The 23,171-nt window shown below is 37.3% G+C and overlaps 1 protein-coding gene across 1 annotated transcript; it reads left to right on the top strand.

Annotated features, from left to right (window-relative positions):
• LOC101846489 (AFG1-like ATPase) lies at window positions 1–15,284 on the top strand. Its single transcript, XM_005093203.3, has 13 exons — window positions 1–170; window positions 3,417–3,682; window positions 4,062–4,116; window positions 4,681–4,782; window positions 5,294–5,424; window positions 6,285–6,384; window positions 7,264–7,322; window positions 7,920–8,002; window positions 8,635–8,705; window positions 9,726–9,826; window positions 10,958–11,098; window positions 11,815–11,931; window positions 13,602–15,284. The coding sequence occupies exons 1-13, from the start codon at window positions 101–103 to the stop codon at window positions 13,776–13,778; spliced, it is 1,473 nt and encodes a 490-aa protein (XP_005093260.1). The 5' UTR covers window positions 1–100; the 3' UTR covers window positions 13,779–15,284.
• The last annotated feature ends 7,887 nt before the right edge of the window (window positions 15,285–23,171 follow it).

Below are 23,171 nucleotides of genomic sequence, written 5' to 3'. Positions count from 1 at the left end.
ACAAGAGGAATAACTCACGATATCTAATGTCATTGTCATTCATCCCAAAGTGTCAGCCCAAAAACTTAGAATGATTCAATGAAGTATCGCCATCAACAAGATGCGAAGGGCGTTGAAGGTGCCCCTCACAATATGGGGAAAGACAACAATCAAGTCGTTTTTAAATCTCTGTAAGATATTTCACCTTTTGAAAATGCTCATAGATCTAGAAATTCCACTGTCCACCCTGTCGTGTTGTTCAGGACGGTAAAGGAACAGTGCAAGTGCAGTGATGTGATACATTGCAGAGTCAGAGAGTTGAGAGTCAGTCATATTCTTCACTAGGCCTATTATTATCTTACAATTATACACTGTATTGTTAAAGTTATTAACCCTAACTTTACTATTTTGAACTAGATCTAGATCTAGATATCTAGATCTAGATTATAATATTTCGCTGTTTTGACCAACGTCCAATAGTACTAGATATCTAGATCTAGATCTAGAGTAAATCCTGTGGTGCGATATACAGTAAGCGATCTTTTGTGGATGGCCACCTCTATTCTCACCCGGGGTGAGAATAGTGCAGGCGAGTCTTTTGGCTATTCTCACCCGGTGCGCGTTCACCGTTATAGCCTAGATCTAGGCCAACAAATTTTGCGTTCACCCTAAACCACAGAATTCTACACTGTGATAACAGAAAAATTGTAGAATTCTGTGCTGTGAACAAACGTTCCATTACAACTGTACTTGTAGCCTACTAAAAGCCTACAATTTTGTCTGTGGGCAGTGGAGAGAGAGAGTGAGAGAGAGAACAAAACAAAATGGCGACCTGCGTAGTTCGGCTCGATTCGAAAAGTTAAATAGCCGTAGCATCTTTGTAGACAACCAAATTAATTTACTTTTGTGTTTTAACATCATTTTTTAACTTTGTTTTGGTCAATTTGATCGTCCACACCGATAGACAGTATTCAGAAAGAGACAGAGAGAGAGAGAAGAGGGGAGGAGTAGATCTTGCGAGAACTTCCGGGCGGGTGAGAATAGCCACTTTCTTTGTGGATATCTCTGGAAGTTACAGACAGGTCGATCTTCATGATTTTTTCACAAAAGTTAGAAAAACCTCCTTTCTATACGGCATACGGTGTTGTAGCGCATTACTGTAACAGCAGTTTAAAATTTCGGTTTTGAACCATCCACGATGTATAACATATTTAAGGGAAGACATGCATGCTTTTTTCAAAATTCCTTATGCACTGACTTAGCTGTCATTTAAGGGCATTTTATATGACTTTGGGGGTCTTGCACATTATACAGGTAGTTGGATGTATGTTCTTCAGTTCTGTGCTCCGGGTAAATTTTTACACTTTAGGGTGTCATGACCTCGTATAAAACGTTATTTTAATATATATATATAAGCTGGCATTGGTGTATTGGTATCTGTAAAGGGGTGGCTGATTGGGTACCCAAAATGTAGCAGTGTATCTGATAGGTCACACTAAGCCATAGCAGAGAATGATCAATGAGTACAACACGCATTTACTAACAATGCCTCCCACCCCACCCCGTCGACCGATCATCAGTTGATTAGATTAGATTAGTTTGGGTTCATTCATGTGGGAAAACTGCTAGGAATCGATGTTTCGGCCAGCTGATAGGTCAAACTGTTACGTTGGACCCAAGTCACTCACATGTTTGTTTGATAAAAACGAGGTAAAGTGGCCCCCATTTATATCAGTCAAATGTTATAACAGGATTCCAGCCATGGCAGGAAATCCATCCCACTTTTTATAATCTATAATAAAAAGTCATAAATAGCAAGCATTCGGACGGACATGTTCGACTATAACAGTGGTCGAATTGTTTACAAAATCCCAACTAAAACATCGACAAGAGGGCAGGTAAAAGGAAATGAAGCAAGGCAACAGATAACATTTAGGGTGAATTGGACTTACGTGACCTACGGTAGGCTAAGTTGATTGTGACACAATTCGAAATGTAAAACGTTGAAAATCGATATTTTGACCCAAACATTGTATTTTGAAGACCAGCGCCTTCCCTTAAATGTAATTCATAGTGACTGCTCAGTGTAAGACTCTGTCAGTGGGTGGTTGGCGGGTGCTCTGGTGTGGTTTGCTTCTTCTTTCCTATAAAAAAATCTATCGTCCTTATCTCCCCTTCTTCTTTTTTATGTTTGTTACTCTCTTGTAACACCTCTAATCTTCTGGCGCTCATGATATGACCTTATGCAGTTACAAGCACCGTAAAACTTATACTAAAACTAAAGACTCTGTCATACGTCTTTATTCAAAATGGCGAATGGCGGAATATAAACACTAAGCAGTCGATATATGTACATCACAATTGTGAAGGAAAGCTGTTAAAATTTGATTCAAAATATGCATAATTTTTTTTTAAAGGGCTTATTGCATGGCTCTCTTTGTCAATCAAAAAGTATCTAAGTATGTCTCTGATTAATTTATTTTAAAGTAAAAAATAACTGTAAGAGAATGGAAGAATTACAGAAAACAATGGTCATTAGGGAAGTATGAAGGTCGAATTTTACCTTATTATCCTAATCCATCAAGTCTGAATAAAACATTCCAGACTGGAAGAATGCCAACATTTTTATCTATAATGTACTCATGATTGTGCGGTAAGTGCTTTTTTTTGTATGTGTCACTAACTTTGCTGTTAGTGTTAATTTAGTGTATTTCTGGCTATGATAGTGATAGCCCTAGTGAATTTTCCGGTTACTTTTGAAAAGGCCTGCTTAACTGTACACCTTTAAAGGTTGAAGTGAAGCAAGAAGGTAGTTTTGAGGCCAGGTGGGGGCCTTGATGCTAAAGTGGTTTTGTGTGTGTCTGTGTGTCTGTGTGTGTGTGTGTGTGTGTGTGAGTGTGTGTGTTTTTGTGTGTGTGTGTGTGGGGGGGGGGGTGCAGAAGGCCTATCTCCTCCGAGAAAGGAGGCTTATAATATAATTTATAGTCATAGTTTTGAAGAAAATAACATTTCTAAGGGTCTCTTTAAACAGACTCCTCGGTGTGGTTGGTTTCCTTTATACGAAATTATAAACTTCATCACCCTTGTTATAACAATGCCAAATGTGCTCTCTTTCTTGAAGCTTTGAAGCAAGCTTGTTAAAATAGATCTGCATATTATATTTATCATTCGTCGACCATTTGTTTGTAGGGTGGGAAAAGTGATTGTCTGAAAATGGATGATTTGTAAACAAATAGTAAACTTGAGTAGAGAACAAATTGGAGCATAAAAGAATAACAGGTATTTATGTTATAATTAGTGAAAATGAAGTTTTTATCATAGTTGGAAATGCTATGAAAATTTGTTCAATCAGTCAACTTTTTGTGACTAATCTGTTCTGTAATTCTTATGAAAACTAAAAACGTTAGAACTTTGATGATAATTCCTTTTATCCTCAGCTGTTATTTTTCCACGGCACAGTTCCTCGGCTTCAGTTGTAAACCCTGAAAAGAATGGGACTACTTCTAGAGATAGTAACGGCAAAACTAATGATGGAGCACAGCCATTATTTGATGGTCCTTTAGATGTGTACCTTAGTAAAATCAAAAGTGGTGAGCTGAACTCTGATGCCCAGCAGAAGAATGTTGTTGAGCGACTTCAGGCTTTGCACAGAGAGTTGGAGACGTACCAACCTGCAGGGAAACAGAAAACCTCTTGGTTAAAGGTGCGTTGATACTTGCATTAGCTATAATATCGGCAAATTTAACAGTCTCAGATTCTGTGTTTTCAGTTTTACCTTCAGTGTGTATTTTTCTCTTAAACTTAAAGAATAATAATTATTTATTAAAAAACCCCCACGGAATGTGGTGAAAGCACGCTGTTAATATTTTCCCCAATTGAGAATCAATAAAATTTATACTTTATCTGTCCAATCTATTTTAAAGTCTGAGATAAGTGTGAATATAAGCTTTTATTGCACTATCAATTTTTCCACATCTTTCGATCATTGGATCATTGTTAAAAATAGGTTATGAACTTTGAATCATGAGTACCCAGCTCTAGTTTAACATAGTAAAAAGGATTTATGTTTACATTTATTTCAGAGAGTAAAGGAAAATAATGTTGCAGTTAAGGGCCTTTACTTACATGGAAGTGTAGGTAAGTTAATCATCTGTACAGGTTAATTGATGAAAAAGTTTTAAAAAATAGTTAGTGTTTTACAACTGGGTCTTATGTCCTCTTTAAAAAACGATAATTATCTTCAGAGGCAGACCACTCAGATGATTCCTATACAATGCCTTTGAGGGATGAGTTTAAAGGTCAGTTGAAAGTAGTCAGTCTGTTGTGAAAATAGGTGTTTCACTATAACTCTGGGAGTGCAAGCCATCTCAGTGTTAATGGAAAAGATGACTGAATAGACAAAAAGAACAATAACATAAACAAAAGAGCACTGTCGAAACAATAAAATGTATGCTCACCTCTTTTCCAAACTATGTTTCATGAAAGATAGTCAAGTAAAGTATTAGACATGAATAAACTGAACCAGAAGATACAGGTGTGCTCACTGTTGATGCCAAGACTACAAAAATTGAATGCCTAGATTGATTGGAAGGTTTCGTCCCATAATTTGTTTCATTTTCATAGCATTTCCCTTTGTTTTTGAATTTTGAGAAAGGTCATGCTTGTCTCATGGTCTTAACAACCATTTTTTTGTGTGTTAAGGTACGGGAAAGACGATGCTTATGGACATGTTTCATGAGACCAGCAATGTGGCCCGCAGAGAAAGAGTCCACTTTCACAAGTTTATGTTGGATGTTCATAAACGTAAGGATTTGTGAATATTGGAAATCTCTTCGCTTATGCTTGTTGTCGGAGAAGATGGGTGATGGGAGATTGATGATGTGGGTTTTTTTTTGTGTGTGTATTTCATTCAATGTATTGTTGTTGGGTGCCCGCAAAAAAATGTCTGCCACTAAAATTCAATGAACTCAAATAATTTTTAACCTGTTTAAGTAAATCAGAATGTTGGTATCTTAAGATTTAACTCTGTGGACAGATTGTGTCTAACTTAAGTCCTAATTGAATAAGGTAAAAAAAAATTTTAAAGCATCAAAAGTTGACTTCTTTAAAGAAATGAAAACATAAACATTAATGTGGAAAACTTGTAACATCTAACCAACAAAATTTCTTGACTCTCTTTCGTCAGTTATTCAAAGCTTTCTTTACACTAACATTTAACATCAAAGTGTGAGTAAAAATTCTAAATCAAAGTGATAAATTTACCTTAAACTTTCCTGCACTCACTGCCAAAGTATTAACCATCAATCATATTCAGGAATTCATCGACTGAAACAAAGTCAACCCAAGATTTCGACTACCCTGGGGACACAGCCGTTTGATGCTATTGGCCCTATTGCAGTGGAGATAAGTGAGGAAGCCTGGTTGTTGTGTTTTGACGAGTTTCAGGTAAAATTTTGAGTTTTATTGATATGAATTATTCTTAAACATATATATCGATTGTAGAACTAAACTTGTTATCCACTCCATTACCTGTCAATACTTTCCACTTCTCCTTTGACTTTATCTGTAATGACTCAGTGACCACTTGCTTATCTGCAGCCACAAAGTCCTGTCATGTACACTCACAATGTGTACTATTTGTACATAGAAGAGTTGTTAGCTGCAAAGTTCACTTATGGTAAGTTGTTACATTTCAAAGGAAATGTATTTGTCTCTTGCCCAGTATTGTCTGCAGCACACAATTGTTGTAGAGCAGGGGGTGGGTGGTTGGCGGGTGCTCTGGTGTGGTTCACTTCTTCTTTCCTATCAAACATCTATCGTCCTATTCTTCCCTTCTTCTTTTTTATGTTTGTTACTCTCTTGTAACACCTCTAGTCTTCTGGCGCTCATATGACCTTATGCAGTTTCGAGCGCTGTAACACCTCTACTAAAACTAAAACTAAGAGGAGTGGAAAATTTCTTGAACTGTCACTGTCAATACACATGTTTCTTCTTTTGCAGAGGTTTTTTTTTTTTTGCTTTGGTTTACTGCTTTTGTAATAAATGTTCTGTGCGCAATGCCATATACACAGATGTGGATGTGTATCCTGTTGAGATTGCAAAAAAAATTATGATTATAGCATGTTTGACTGTGGGTTGTTTGCTAAAGCAGGGGGAAAAAATCCTCACAGCAGTGAAACATTAACATTATATAATACTTCCTGTATGTGAAGAGCAGGTAGGGTTGATTTTATTTATTTTTTAGCTTTAGAGTTTTGTTAATATTTTATCATTTCAAGTTTATCATTGGGATTTTTTCCCTCCAGGTGACAGATGTTGCTGATGCCATGATTCTGAAAAGACTCTTTACTGAACTTTTTAAAAATGGAGTTGTTGTAGTGGCTACTTCCAACAGACACCCTGATGGTATGCTGGCTCTAGATGTTTTCGTCATATTCAATTCTCTACCTCTTAACGCTTTCTTAATTCTGTTACATTTATACTTTTTCGTATAGAACATTTCATTTGTTTAGGATGGTTTATAAAAATACAGCGAACCTTGCTTCCAACAAATTTATCAGCTCCAATTTTTAATTAGGTTGAATCCAAGGTTTTGAAGACAGCAAAGTCCAATAGTATATGTCATATTTCTTGCTAATTTTATGGGACCATCTATCCTAAATGTGTCCAGTTGCAGTGCTGTATTTGTGGCTATTATCTGTTTAATTTTTTGTACACCCTTTGACTTCTCGTATCAACTCTTTGTCAGTTTCTAAAAAGATTTTCCTTACTGCCATGATGACCGTATAGTAGCCTACCCGACCACAGAAAATGCCGAGAACTAGGCTGACTGTATTATGTTTGCAAGGCTAGCTCTCAAAAGCAGGTGCATTGCATGTGTCTGTCTTGGTTTATTCTGGTACATATTCAGTTTCTGTCCATGCATGGAGGGGGCCACTGGTAGGTCTGACTTTTTTTCTTTCTTTCTGCTATTTCTGTCTGTCTATCATGCTGTTTCTGTGAACTAAATGATTGCTGTTGTGTTGGTCTGCTTCTTTTTATCCAGTCAGCGTTACTTACCGGTACAATGATTATACTTGTGCTCAGTGCTTTTGAAAATGAAACACTGTGCAGGGTAGAGAGAGTGCTGGAAGACTCATCATAGGGCTACCAATCCTACACATCCAGCATGCTTGCCTGCCTGCCCCCTCCCCCTTCTCCCCTCCCCCCCCCCTGTTTACAAGTAACTTTTTAAGGAATACGGTATTCATTTTCGCTCACTGAATGTTGTTGTTTTGTTTTTAGATTTGTACAAGAATGGCTTACAAAGAGGAACTTTCTTGCCTTTCATAGACATCTTGAAAGTGAGTGAATATATCGATTACTTGCCGTTTTGACTGTGAAGGTGTGAACACTCCATTTATCTTTGACTGCCTTTAGTTACATGGTGAAAATATTCAAGACATTCATTTTTTTTCTTTCGCTTTTTTGTTTAAGGATGCTTCTTATCACTTGTCACCTGCTCTATTGCAGTATTGATGATTTTATTAAAAGGGACAGTGCCAACGAGTAAAGAGACTATATTGCAGTGAGCTTTGTTTGAATTGTTATACTTCATATGGGTCTAAATTGTTATCAAAATGGCAACAGATCTTACATTTATAGCAAATTTTGTAGAAAGTTATTGCTTTTAAACCCACTGTGGATGATGTGAAAGTGGTCATTTCTGTGGATCCCCATCACTGATTTCTCAATTTATTTGTGAGGATCGTCGTAATGTCTGCTCATGTTGATCAGCCTAACACTCAGGGACCTTGGGATAGAACACTGACTCGAACAAAATATGTGTCAACGAAAAACATAATTTTCTGCAGTCTTACCCTGTCTTTATGGGCTGCCTTTTTTTTTTTTCAAATTGTTTTCTAATTATTTTTTTTCTTCAAAATTCTCTCCTTTTTCAGAAATATTGTGAAGTGATCCCTCTAGATTCTGGTATTGACTACAGAAGGTTAAGCTTACCAGCAGAAGGGAAAGTGTTCTTTGTGTAAGTGTAAATTTATCTTTGTCTGGGGTACTGAGGGTTTTACTCTATCTAGTCAGGCTGCTGGGCCTGGAAAAGATGAGTTTCACTGTTTGGTTACCTAGGAAACACCATCCTCTCTAGAGTTTCACTTGAAAAAACAGCATAGATGGAAATGGGCCATGTTGAGGTTCTTATTGAAAAGTGCTGACGGGTCAAATGTTTATAGAGATGATAGAATCTTGCTCATAATTAGAAAGAAAAAGTTCTTTTGCCAGGGTGGTGGTGTTTGTTTTCTGAAAGATTGTGGGTTTAGGCAAAAAAGGTTCATGAGTAAGTAAGACCCTGAAATAGCACCTACCTAAACATAGGTTTTATATAGCATTTATACCATCTCTTTAGCATTAGATATATAGTTTGTAAATTTAGGTAATTCATTTGACTGATCTGTAAATTAGTTATTTATTATGAAGAAACATTGGATTCTATTTTTTTAAAATTGTACCATGCTGTATACCATAAACTCACTTAAAATTTGCAACATGTGGCACTTTATGACAGTTGTCAGCTTATGCTTGCTTTTGAAAATGAAAGTCAGCAGTGTGCAGCATAAAGGATATTATTTTCTCTCTCTCTCTTTCTCTCTCTTTTTAAAGAGGTTCCAAACAGCAGACAGATCCTCATATTGATGCTGTGATAGAGGAATACAAGCAAATACAAGGAACAGGTAATATTTTCAAAGTACTATTTATAATTTTCTGAATGCTAATTATATGTGTATATATATATATATATATATATATATATATGTATATATTGTCTCTGTTATAGAATTGAGCTGGATATTAGGCCGTGTTATTACTATTAGACCTGCTTGCCTTGAACATGTAGTTTGGCTTTTGACTCAACGTGACGTAACCCTTCTGGTGAATTTCTCTCTCTCTCTCTCTCTCTCTCTCTCTCTCTCTCTCTCTCTCTCTCTCTCTCTCTCTCTCTCTCTCTCTCTCTCTCTCTCTCTCTCTCTCTCTCTCTCTCTCTCTCTCTCTCTCTCTCTCTCTTTCTCTCTTTCTCACAGGTAGAGTTGTACTGCATAGTTCTCCCTTACTGGATGTTCACATGTACTTTACTTTTACTTTTCCGATCCAGCGGCCATTTGAGTTCTAGCCCTTTTGCCTGTCACTATGGCAAAGAATTAAATATTCACGTGTAAATATAATGAAATACGCTGGCAACCCAGTGGTGATAGAAATGTAGCCTTTTTGGATACCTTTCAGGGGACAGCAGATTAGTGGACAGAGGGATTTACCAAAGGAGAAGTGAGAACTTTGTCTGCCTTTGATTAAAGTGAGGTAATTCATTAGATTGACTGTGAATTAGTTATTTATTTGAAGAAATTGTGGGTTCTATTCTTTTTTTAGAAATTGTGCCACACTGTAAACAATAAAGCTCACTTTGAAATTTGCAAGATCCATTTTGGTATTACTCCTGATCTTGAAGTGGTAATCTTGAGAAAGGCTGTATTTTTTTTTTCCAAATTGTCTTTGCGCTTGAAAAAAAACCTAAGTTAATCATTTGCCTAGCACTGAGTGTCCACTTTCTCAGGTAAGTCTATAATATTGTCTGTGTGCTGATGACTACTGTCAGGGGCTGTTTGGTGATGGGACAGATGGATCCACAGAGATTTTTTTTGCCCTTTTGCTCCCCAGTGCATCCTTTATCTACTTTATTATCATTATTCTCTTCCTAGAGCGAGATCTGAGGACACTGACCATACTGGGAAGAAAGCTGGTGCTACCTGTGACTTACGGACGTGTGCTTGATACGAGTTTTGACAGCATGTGTCGCAAGGTAGCATTTCTCATTTTTAGAATGCGATATGTTTCTTTTTTGAAGCTTTTATTCTAAGGCTGTTAACAGACTGGCATCTTTTGTGAGGCCGTGAGAGGCTTCGTCGTGGCAAACGGAAGGCATGAGTTTGATTCCCGTATGTAAAGAATTTTTATTGAATATTTCTGTCTTTCTGACTGAATGTTGGATCCCTCTCAACCCGAGTTGAGAGAGTTGGCCCTGACAGGCAAGATAGAGGCAGTTTGCTTCCTGATTATCTAAATAGTGTTGATGGGGAGCTTAAAACATGCACAATTACATTTTATGAACCGTTACCAATCATAGATTGTGAACTGTGTTGTATGGGTTCATTCATTGAATAAATTCTTATACTTCAAGTCGCCTACAGGTCTGGTTGGGTGACAGATGACTGCTTTTGATTTTTGTCCAGCTTGGGAATATTCCACTGAACAGTTAAACAGTGTCAAGTAATAGTTTACATTTGTTGCTCACGTTCACTTTAAAAGCTTGTATTCAGGCTCTACCAGTAGGCAATAAATTTCCATTTAGTTACAAATGTCTGTAAAAATTTAGCTTTGGTGAATCAATTTCTAGATCTGTTTTGTGTTGTGAATCTTGTGTAGTGCTTTTGAAATCCATGACTGAAAAAAGGGTCACTTGTGTATTGAATAATAATAATAATGAAGATCATTTCTATAGCGCCCACTCCCGTGTACATAAATGCATGTACGAACAATATTCACGCACGCGACACACATACGCACACACACTAGCACACACACACATACACACACAAACACACACACTCACAAACCCATTACACGCACACATGTGCTCACACATGCGTGCCAAAAACACACACACACACACACACACACATGCACACACACACACACCTACTTGCTCATCACACGCGCTCGCTTACACATCGTTACGAAATGAGATCGTACACCAAATAAAATGATAATATACACTATGCAATTCGCTAAATTACATAAATGGATACATAGTCATTTACATAACATTGTACTGAACTTGAATCTACTGACATAAAAATGATGTTATGAATCAGGAAGATGGTGATTTATTTCTGATGTGTGCCTGGACTCATGTTCATCTCTTATCTCACAGAACCTTGGTGCAGTTGATTATCTGGAAATCAGCAATGAGTTTGATGTGGTCATCTTGCGTGACACGCCCACTATGAACTTGAGCAATCGCACGGAGGCGCGGCGGTATATCACCCTCATTGACACTCTGTACGATAATAAGGTGAGGTCTTGTTTGTGGTATAGTAGTGGTTATGGGTGTAGTCTTGTTTGTGGTATAGTAATGGTTATGGGTGTTCATTCCCTTGTAATGCCATCACTGGCTGCTTTTGAATTTATAATAGTACATAACAATATTCAAACTAATGAGGGAGTACTTTTTTGATGTGAGTGAAAAGGAGTTTCGAATCAGTGTATGCCTTTGAGCTGTGAAGAAAAGAAGTTAAGTTGTTTGCAGGTCAAATGGATGTTATGATGAATAGAAGTGGAAGTAGAAAATAAAATATGTCACTGAAAGTTTATAATGTGGAAATGAATTTATGCATAGCATATTTGTTTTTTTTCCCTTCGCATTTTGCTTTATACTTTGACCTTCAATTTTTGGTCAAGGAATTAACAGTAACTCTTCTGTCCAAAATCTTTCCATGATTGTGTGGTATTAAATACTTGAACCTGTTGCTTACAAAAAAATTAAAAAATTAGGCAAACCTGTTTTGTTTAGTTACAAGAATTTGTTTGGCTGTTTTTCTTGTGCTTGCTGTTATGTATTGAATGCTGTAAAACTGTTCATTCATCGTCTACTTTTATTGTTCTACTATTGGATGGGTGGATGAATTAAAAGAATTAAAAATGTCTTCTTGGTCTATGTGAAATATCCCAGCATTGTTCAACTTTGTGCTCTTCTTTTGAAGCTCTCGCTGCCTTTGCCTTCCGTTACAGGTGAAACTGGTGATGAGCTCATCATCTCCCATACAAGAGCTCTTTTCTGTTGGAGATTTGAGTAGTCATGACGCCGAGGCCAACATGGCTCTCATGGATGACCTTGGAATTAACGCAGTAAGTAAAATTTAGCAAGTGTTTACTGTGAGGTCCTCGGGGAAGTTAACAGTTTGGTCCTTCTGAAAAATGAAGAAACTTTTATAAGCATAAATACCAAAGAGTATTGTTGCTCTGAAAATAAGGCAAGGAACCCAACACTTTATTTATTAAAAAATGGCCATAAATGTACAAGCAATGGCAGGAACCCTGAGATTATTTTGAGGGAAAAAGAATAAAATCTTTTTTTGATATTTTGGTGTCATATTTAGCGCAGAAAAATGTAAAGAATGAAAAATGTGCTGTGTGAACTTTGTGAAAGTTATAACCATTTTTGAGGTGGACTTGTTAGAAGAGGTTTTCTATATTTCAGCAATGTTGTTACTGTGCGTGTGAGAGTTATGGCTTTGATGGTACCTGCTGATCATAATCCTGTTCTCTCTCACTTTTAGATTGTGAAAATGAAAAATAGTTGGAGAAAAGTAGTTAGAGAAATAAGCTAATGAGCCTGCTAATCATCGTCGGATTTTCCATTGCTGATGTTCTATTAGAGTTATTGCTATGGAGACAGACTCAGTAGTAGTAAGGTCTGGAACAAGCAGTCTTCTCGCAGCAGATGGGTATTCATTTTGAGTAGAGCACATAATAATATGTGAGGCAGCGTGGTGGAATCTGGCTCTCGTCAAAATAATCAAAGTGAAGAAACTTGCATTTCTCCGCAGGTTTGTGAATTTTTATCAAATTTTTGTTTTTTGGCTCAACACCTTTCAAGCCATTAAACAACTCATTTCTGAGTGGATTTTTTTATAAAAACGTTGATTAAAGTCACAAAAAATGTAAATTTTCAGTTACCATGGACTCTTAAGCTAAGGAAATAACTAATCTTTGGTGGCCATTTTCTCACTAATTTTACCTCTGAAAACAGGTGACCCCACCTCCTTCATTGGCAAATATCTTGACTTGTATTCAAGATAAACGGATATTTTGTTCATTGAGATAAAGACGAGAGAACAAGCTTTAAGATGACACCAATAACTCTACATGCCCAAAATTTGACGAGAGCCTGGTTCCACCACGCTGCCACACATATACAAAAAAGTAAGCTTTCTTACCTTCTTATTCGATAAAGCATGGGTTATTAATGTTCATGAATAGGTTGTCATTCCACCCAGTAGTTTTAAAATCACTCTATTGTGTGAGCTCGGCAAACACAAGTAACATTTCAAGTAATGTGGTGGGTGTGGAAGGATTTGACCGTTCTGGTCCTATACAGACTGTTGAATTTCTTGTGAATGGGGGAGAAGGCATTGAAATAAAGTAAAGCGGGACATATGTTGCTCTGCCAAAACTGCGGATACTTGTGTTTTCATATTAACCCTTTTTTAAATCGAAGAGTATACAGACCCGGTACTAGAATTAATATTTTTTTAAAAGATAGAAAGGAAAAAAAAAGTAATGTTTCTTTTCACCCTTAAAATTTTTTTCTTGTTAAACTATAAAGTATGAGAAGTTCAGATCCTGACAAAAGAATTAGGATTTAAAAGAAAAGACTCGCACTGTCGATACTTCTGTCCCTTTTCCTGCCTACCAAGGTCTTTTCTTCCAACTGATGCATTTGAACTAATTAGAGAGTGTTTCTAAGTTTTAGTTATTTGTTACCATGCATCCAATTAATGAATGCTCTTTCCCAGAAATCGGAACTTGCTAGATCCAGCATTTTTACGGGCGAGGAGGAGTTATTTGCCTTTGAACGAGTTGTCTCTCGGCTTACAGAGATGCAGACGAAGGAGTACTGGGATTTTGACCGTCACGCCAAGTCCTCCGCTACTGGAAGCACTCAGTCAAGGTCAAGCTCGCAAAAATCTTGATGATGGCCCCTTTGCTTAGTTGGATCTATGTGCAAAGTTATTGGTTTATGTGGGGTTAGGGATTGTTTAAGAGACACAGACTGTGATAGTAGAATTTTCTTGTCTTTGTAATGCCTATATTTCATAGCATTGCAGATATATATTTTATTTTGAAGCAGTCTGTCTTTTGTCCTAAGTATATCTATGTCTTTTTTTCCCTGGCTGTCGCCCTCTCTGCGTGTTTCTGTCTGTCTGTCAGTTTGTCCAAAGTCTATTACAATAAGTCTCTTATCCTCTTTTTCTTTTCTTTCCTCCTCCCTATAGCCCATTATTTTTATCTTTCTGGCTGTCTTTTTCTTTCTCTCTCTCTCTCTTTCTCTGACTTTCAGACAATGTCTTCCACAATGTGTTGAGGAGCACGCCGTCCAATATATGCAAGTGCGTCTTTGTGTGATGCTTACATCCTATTGTGAACTGATTGTTCTTTGGTTTGAAGGTTGTCCAGGTGGTTCTTTCTTGGCGGTGGTCTGAAGTTGGCCGGTATTATCTTGTGGAGGCAGCAATATTATGTACTAGCAGAGTCTAGATTTTCTGTTTTTTAGGCTGTTTTTTTTTTTATAACATGTCTCAATCTGTGATCAGAGATTGTCCTAAAGTTGGGGACTAATGTTGTAGCGAATTTTTTCCTAAACCTGTTTTTATGCATTGAGTGGTAAATTCTTTTAGATTCTCATTGTTTTTCTCTCACTTTAACCTCTCTTATTTTAACTTATTCTTTGCTGGTATTTCTCAGTGTTTCGCAACTCTGCAATCTTTCTGTTACGATTTTCTTGTCAACTTAATTCTTGCCTGTTGACGTCGATGTCAGACTGAACCCAGCTGTTTTTTAAAATGGTTTCAAATTGAAATTTGCAGTTCTTCCTCTTCCTCTCTTTACCCTTGTCCCATACTTAGAATCACACTCTTGCCTCTTTCTCAACTCGTTCCTCTCACTTCTGATCTGAAACCTGAGTCTCCCACCTTAAGCCGGCTTTACAAAGCTTTATTTGTTTAAAAATCTAGAACATTTTACTTTATCTAACAAGAATAGCTAGTTAAATATTTTGTTTTGTATCGCCGTGAATATCTCCCATTTATGTATTTAGAAAATTTCGCTGCTGAGGATGGGGTCATGGCTTATTTACACCAATGTGTTTTGACGAATTTATTATGTCGATAAAAAGATATAGTTTAACAATTGACTTCAGTAGATGACAGTCTAGAAAGTTTGTTCTGTTTTTTTGCCTGCCAGCCATTTCACATTTTCTCAACCATTTTAAAGGATTTTTCTCAGTTTCTTTACGTACCGCTCAAGTTTTGGAGATTGATGGAATTATTGTTGACTTGGTTAATTGTTACGTTCTTACTTAATTTGCTTTATTTAATTACTTAAATCTTTTTTTCAAGTCTGTGTACCGAAGCAAGGGAATTGTTAAAATCCAATTCTCAGTTGCCTTGGAACTTCCTAGAAATTTTCCTTTTGAAAAAGAAAAAAGACAAAACAAGTGTTTTCTTGATTTGGAACTGAAAAAGAGTGAACTGAATTTTTTTTCAGTTGCTTTGCTTGTGATATTTATTTACTGAGCATTTACTTATTTTATGAGTGCCTTTGAGTTGTTTTTCTAACCTACAATACAGAGCACTGGCTACAGCAAATCAACTGGTGATGGACTGTTTTGTGATCCGACACACCATGATGAAAAGATTAAGACTATGTCCGATGTTATTCCATAAATCATCAGTTAATGAGTAACATCAACAAATGTACTCTTTTTCTTAGAATCACAAACGGGAAACTGCTTTTATCTGTACATGAATCATCATCCTACTCAATTCATAGTACTCCCCGGGGTGGTGCCACTGACTGAAGTGTCTTTAGGCCATTCCCAAAGGGGGGACATTTCTCGTTCTAATGCACAGTAAAACTGTAAATGGGATGATCCAACAATGTCAAGCTCATAACTGTGCTTGAACTACAACAGGGAACTGCTGCTTTTTCTTTCAAATCCTTACTATCGCCATTTCCCTCTACTTCTTTTGTATGTTTGTCACACTCTTGTGACCTGCTATTTCCGGGGTGCCTTGATAGTTGAAGCAGACTTTGTGCTGTTGAAGCTAGAGAGGTGAACAGAATAAGTCTGATTCCCTGTAAGGACTTCTCTGTTGACATCCACCCCTTGGCGCTATAATGACCTTATGCAGTTGTGAGCGCCGTAAAACCTGTACTAAAACTAAGCTTAATTCATCATAGTGTCTATAGACTTGTTGTTTCATAATCAACAGCTACTGATTAGTTTATGACTAAAGAGTTATATGCCTAGCAGTGCTAAATGTGTTGACTTTGCCCTAAAAGCAACACTACTGGCTCACAATTCTTGCCACAGTTAAGATGAAACCCAAGTTTTGGTTGTTATATTAGAACTCCCTGGCTTCAGTTACAATTCATCCATTATCCATATAATGAATGATATATTATATGCAGACGCTTTTCTTTCAAATTGATTTCGGTATGCACAGGCTTTAAGTGCACTCAAGAGTTTTGTCTGGTCTTCATAAGCTTCATCCTACTCTTCTGCTATATTTTTTTGTTTTTGTTTTGTTGTGAGTGATTGTGGTGATGGATCTTTTGAAGTGATAAAGGATACCAATACCAATCCCAAGACAAGTTAACAAAACATTGGAAAATTTGTTGAAAGTGTCAGGCTCATTTGTATAGATGTGTATTCCATGTTCATACCGGTTTCTTTTTGTTGTTAACAGAGATGCCATACAAATAAATACTGCCGTCATTACAAATTTGTTTTGAAGTTTTCAACAGAGATACTGTTACTCTCTAAGTTACTGCCTATTGTAGAGCCCTTTACATGTGTGGAGGGCATCATCTTAGCTCCTAAATTCAGTGCATTCAAAATAACCTGTATCACACTCAGAATGGCATGAAACTTGAAAAATGGTCAGAAAAGGGCAAAAGATTGTTTACAGCATATTCTGTTCAAGCTAGTAATTTCAAAAACAAAAATTCAATTTCCTAAAGAACAACAATGGATACACACAACTGTCTCTGTGAATACATATATATATATATATATATATATATATATATATATATATATATATATATATATATATATAAACATATACAATTGAACCTGTCCTAGCCGGAATCGCAAGAGAGCAAGAAAAAATATTTTATTTTGTCTCAGACATTTTTCTTCTTGTGCAGGAGAAATTAGAGGGAGGGAGGTTCAGAGGGCCTGTTGTTTTGTTAATTAATTTCTTTAAAATTCTCAATTGACACATTTTAGATAATTGAGGATCATTTAGGAGGTGGGATTTGATCCTGCCTGTCGGGGACAACTTGGGCTGAGAAAGATACAATGACCCAGCAGAAAAACTGAGGTACATGTACTTGATAAAAAAGACTTTCCCCTCACAAGAATTGAACTCTGGTCTTCTGTGTGTGACAAGGAAGCACCTAATCACTCCTCCATAGATGCTGTAACCTGTAGGTTCAAGGGTTGCCTGTCCTTTTTGACAATCAGTTGTTGAAACTTCACAGCTCCCAAGTGCTATCCTAGCCGCCCTGATAATGGCAGGCCTAAGTGTAACACTAATATATCCCCACCACAGTGTTTGCATCTCATAGGACTGCTGTTCGACCAATTAAAAATAGAAATATTGAATGTCTCCTTTGTTTTACTCATTTATGTAAAAAAACACACAAAAAAACACCCCTCCCCTGCATGTACAACAATTCGGGGAACTTTTCTCTTGGTTGGCTATACAATTAGCGCAGCTGGCAGTGGTCAAATGAATTCAATGACAATGACAGTCTTTATTCTTCTCGCAGGGAGAAATTTGTCTTGGTCGTTAACAATGGCAGTAGACGTTAGAAAAAGTTAGACCTAAAGGTGCACTCGCGCAAACGCACAACAAGACAGGACATTAGGCCTAGTAAATACATGTCTCACGTTCTGGGACAACCCGCTCCGTAAAACATTCTCTCTCTCTCTTTCTCTCTCTCTGTTTCATTTGTAGCACTGTGTGTTCAGTAACCTCACTGCAGTGGGTACGAATGAATTTCTATATCTGTCTGTTCTTGCTTTTCTGGAAATGTATCATTTACTGCGGGTCGATAGTTGAAATTTCGATTTCAGTGGATGGCTGTGGTCACTAAGCATTATTTCCGCCTTTTTAGAACGTTTGTCTTGAGCAGATATTCAAAGTTACTTAGGTCTCTACCAATTGTTCTTGATTATTTTTATGATGTGCGGTTTTCCCAAATTGCTACCCTAGCAAGTGCTACCAAAATTTATCAAAGTTTCTATGGTGGTGGTGTAGAATATCTGAAGGATGGATGGATTCAGATTGAAAGACCTAAGTTTCCTCAGAAAGTAAAGCCTCTGGCTACCCAGGAAGTTTCTTTGCTGGCACGCCATTTGAGCACTCTGAAGACAAGCAGAGGTTAGATTTCACCCCTACTCATTCTGACCATCAACATTGCTCTGGGTTCACATCAATGGGTAAAAATCACCCCCAAAACCGCGTCCATTCCCCCTTCCTCACCTAGCGGTGTGATGTTAAAGTTAGAGGCCGTTAAAATTTTGTATGAAAGAAAGGTTGAGGGGGCAAAGCATTTTCCCTCTCTAACAGGTCAAAACTGTCCTATAGGGAAGGAATTTCTGCCCGTTTGCGCGTTGTGAAGGTTTCCATTTTAGACAGATATATTATAGAGGAATTTTTCAAGGGAGGAGCAGAGCGATACTGTCATGACAGATTTTCTATCTCAGACAGGTTTCCGTAATGGCAGGCTCAATTGTATACATGCTCCTACTGCTAAGAGAAATGAAAAATATTTTTCTTTAATGGCATGGGGATAGGTGAAGATCTTTTTCAAAAACTGATAGTCTAGTTGTGAGTCTTTTTTTTGTTCCTTTGATTCATCTGATCAGAATTAAAGAAAAAAAAATTCCAAAGGTAAAAAATGTTTTCTGTGCTTTCACTTTGTTTTGGCCTATGGGAGATTTCCATGTGTTGATGCATGACACTTTTTAGGACTTAACATCATATTCATAGGACAGCTGTTGTCAGACATATCTTTCATGTGGTGGTTAGTATGTCAGTTATCCTTACCATACCGGTACTAAGATATTGAATTTTTAGCTCATAAAAAGTATGAACCTTCAGTGTCAGGCAGCGATAGAAGCATAAGGTGAGCACAGTGTTGTTATTTAAACAAACAAAACTAAATTAAAGTACAGTAGATGTCTCTTCTTACTTGTTAGGATCAAGTTGATGAACCAGCAGTTTCTTACTTTTCAGATTTATTGTAAGAATGCTGTGAAATAAAGATAGTATTGTTTTTAATATATTTGACTTCCAAGTTTTTGGAGTTTTATGCATGAATTCAAAACAAATGTCCTAGTACTGTTTATGTGCTATTTACATACACCATACTCATGTATATGTATACTACATAACCATTTTCATACATCTATTGTTCTCGTTTGGGATGGGATTGCACTTTCATTTTAGAATTGCTTTCCTAAATTTGATGGCTGATGCATGCTTGCCTTTTCTAATTTTTTTTTCTTTTCATTTAGTTTTTGTTTTTAGTTAAAATTTTATTGTGTTTCTAGAATCAATAAATTTCACTAATAATGAATTGTACTCAAGAGCTGAATGGATATTTTCTAGTAAAAATTATTTATCTAGTGCAGATATTGACGCTCTGTCTTTGCGCATGAGTCGAGTTTGTAGCCATGCACAGGCATTGTTTCATTGGGATAGAGACTACAGTAGAGCTGTGATGTACATACATGTGTAGGAATATACAACAGTACAAAGCACAAATTTGTTTCCTATTGAAAATTGAAGGAATATGTAATCAGATGTAATGTTCTTAGAACTAATTGGACATGTGCACATATGTCCATGTATGCGAGTCCTTTTAGTCATGAACATCATCACCTTGGAGTCAACTTTCTTGTTTTACATTTTTGTTAGTGGATGTTTGTAAAGCACTTCGGTTTCACACCTCCTACTTTTGTTTCTTTTTTGTTAAGTTTTCATTTGCGACAGTTGGGATTTTACTCTCTTTTCTTTGATGGACACACCACTAGCTCAGTTGGCTCTTATGTTGGACTAAAGTGTGGTTTGAATCCCCAAAGATCTGTTCTTGATCTTGAATTATTTGAGAAACTTCATGCTTTCCGCTCATACTCATGGGCTTGGTAATATCAGAGACAGATGTTGTATTGGAGGCCCTGTCATTTAGAGATAAGCACAGTGTGTTGAAAGGGATGTTAAAAATTTACCTTTATACACATCATGCCTGTGTGTTTTTGGCATTGAAATATTCAAACTCTAATATTAATCCAAAGTAAAAAGATGGCCTTATCTCTACCCTTATTTGAAGGCATAGCATCTTTTAGCTATGTAATAAGACCAGATTACCTGTGGCTTGCAGTTGTACTTTCAGCTACTATAGCTTGTTTGTTCAGAATAATGGAACAAGTAAGGTCTTTTTATGTGAAACATGTTGTTAGTGATTTTTTTAAAAAGCCAACAAACTATCAAATATTCTTAATTATAATAAAGATGTGAATTTGAAAAAGCACAACAATATGTTCTGCAGACATTGAATTGCAACCATTTTAGCCGTGTTAAAGCATTGTGATATTGAAGATTATATTTTTGCCAATGCCTACATCTTCTTGTTAAACCTGTTGAATATACCGGTATTCTATGTGCCATGATCAGAATAAATGGTATTAGTATTATAAGCTGCTAAGACAACTGTTGTGCTTGATGAGAAGATTGTAGTGTAATGGTTGTTGTTTCCGTAGTTGAGGTACTTTTCACATCTACCTGTGTTTTGCTCGATAGTTTTTAGCGTTAGCCTGATTCCTTGAACTATTCATTTTTACGTCAATGGTTTTAATTTTGTATCACCTTTCATTTTACCTTTGCTACCTCTCGTGTGCCAACATGTGACCGTTATATTCCTATTGTGCAGACCCATATTGAACTAAAACTCATCCATAAACATTTTACTAATGTGTCTCCACACTTTGTTTTTCAATGGCATAGTCTTTTGTGTTATAAATGGAATTTTTGGCAATGTGTGACCCTTAGATAAGACCCTACAAAATTTTTGTGAAAACCTCTTTGTGAACACGGTTACTGTGCTAGAATTGTTCATGTTTTTAAATAAACTCGCATACACTTACATTGTTCAGATGTAAGTCTCTTCTCCAAGAACATTCTTATCATCATCAGTGCATGGGCAAACTACTAACTGAAAATGATATTCTGATAGTTTCGTGTGAAAGGCATGTACTTCTTAAAACTAGCCTCCACCTGATATATTATGTGTCAAAAACAGATAGCCCATGTGTACCTAGTCCCTCAAGTCAACAGAGCGCTTTGCCAATGAATGAGTTAATAGCTGAACAGTCTTGGGCCATGCAGTGAATGGGTTAGTATCAGTGAAAAACCACACAATGAAGGGTCAACAGTCTTTGTTCCTAAAGTCTGGGACCCCCCCCCCCCTAAAATGTCTTAGATTGTGGTCAGGTTGCTGCCATCTTGTTAACCCTATCGGTACGTCGTGTTTTACTATCATCGTATCCATAAGATGTGGGGAACTCTGTGCCACCCCTTTTCAAAGAGGAAATTTACTCGTTAATCCGATCTGTACGCTTTGCATAGCAGCTGTCTGTCAAAATTATTTTTTGAGAAATACTGAAAGTTTTAAAGATATCTTCGTACTAGAAGTAAAGTATTCTAAAATGTGAAGAATACAACCCCAGGATACAAAATGACCCCAGGGCGCACAGATAGGGTTAAATACCCTACTAGATGCAGCGCTGGTCACTTCAAAGATAGTGCACGTCATCCCATATCCCATGTCAGAACTTTGGGCAGAGCAGGCAAAGATAGTGCATGTCATCCCATGTCAGAACTTTGGGCAGAGCAGGCAAAGATAGTGCACGTCATCCCATGTCAGAACTTTGGGCAGAGCAGGCAAAGATAGTGCACGTCATCCCATGTCAGAACTTTGGGCAGAGCAGGCAAAGATAGTGCACGTCATCCCATGTCAGAACTTTGGGCAGAGCAGGAAGTACAAAAAATATTTTGGATCCCACTGGGATTTAAACCTTGAACTTCCATGTGGCTCATCAAGGTATCAAACAACACTAGCATTACAACAGCCTGCTGAAACACACAGTGATTGCCCTTCTCACTTTACAATAAATACAGTCATTTCCGCCTAAGATCCCGATGCTCGGAAACAAGGAAAATGCGGGATCTTTCTTAGACGAGCGGAATCTTAGCTGACGGACCAAGGGAAGAATCTATGGTGACCCATGTTAAAGCCCACAACCTGTAAAATGGTCTCCTTTCCTACTAAAATGAACTAAAGTGACCCCTGGGTGGGTTTATGTCATATTATGGCGAGCAAAGAGTGGCAAAAATTGATGACCAATCAGAGTGGCATGAGCCATGCAATTGACACGTTTATTATCCTATTGTAAGTCTTAAGTTTTTCTACGTTTATCCAGTTGCCCCTCCTCTCCCCTTATCTGTCCAAAATTTATAGCTTTCCATCTCTGACAGAGTCCCCCGGCCTTTGTCACTCTTACATTGTGATCACACCAATTAAAATTAAAATCTGTCTTGCAAATTTGGAAATAGAGACAATTTCCTGCTGCAATGGTCAGGGAAGAGTTCACAGTTCGAGTTTGATGTGATCTCACCTGGAGCGAATGTGTAGGCTCTACCCACCCAGTGAGTGCTGCTAGTTTAGATTGCGAGTTCAGATGTGAGTGCGATGTTTGGGTAAACAAATGCGTCGTAAGTTCACACCTCGGTATGATCCAGTCTGGGGCAAACATTGTACTGTTTCATCCAGTTTTACAACGCTTTAGTGATCACATTCACTAGAGTGGCTGATCTTTGAGCGATGGGCAGTTCGATGATCTCAACTTTTCACTCTTACTTGATCGGCTGAGCCTGCCCGGGTTTTTGTTCCGCAACTTATGGTCTGAAATGCGGGATCTTACTAAGATTCTTAGTTGAATGTAGACCTTCAGAGTGAATCAGAGTGGGATTTTAGGGGTGACTTTTGGTATAGTAAAATTGTTTTCTTAAAACAGCGGGATCTTAAGCGAACCGGGATTGTAAGCGGTGGGATCTTAGGCGGAGACTACAGACTACTGTGTAATATAGTGTAAAGTGCATAGAGCCTGCTGCTGAGCGGGGATATGCGCTATACAAATGCTATCTATTATTACTGTATCAAGAAACACTTTCAACAAAATCAGAAGACTATTTTTTAACCCAGAATATATAGAACAAGAAGACTTGTCA

Source organism: Aplysia californica, unplaced genomic scaffold (genome assembly GCF_000002075.1).
Source record: "Aplysia californica isolate F4 #8 unplaced genomic scaffold, AplCal3.0 scaffold00060, whole genome shotgun sequence".
Taxonomy (NCBI): Eukaryota; Metazoa; Mollusca; class Gastropoda; order Aplysiida; family Aplysiidae; genus Aplysia; species Aplysia californica.
This window is presented reverse-complemented; position numbering and strand designations above follow the sequence as displayed.

Bases quoted from the DNA above. Each gene is read 5' to 3' on its own strand.
- LOC101846489 (XM_005093203.3), top strand. From the start codon at position 101: ATGCGAAGGGCGTTGAAGGTGCCCCTCACAATATGGGGAAAGACAACA. The intron at 6,385-7,263 runs GTATGCTGGCTC...TTTTGTTTTTAG, and splicing joins TTCCAACAGACACCCTGATG to ATTTGTACAAGAATGGCTTA. The intron at 9,827-10,957 runs GTAGCATTTCTC...CTTATCTCACAG, and splicing joins TTGACAGCATGTGTCGCAAG to AACCTTGGTGCAGTTGATTA.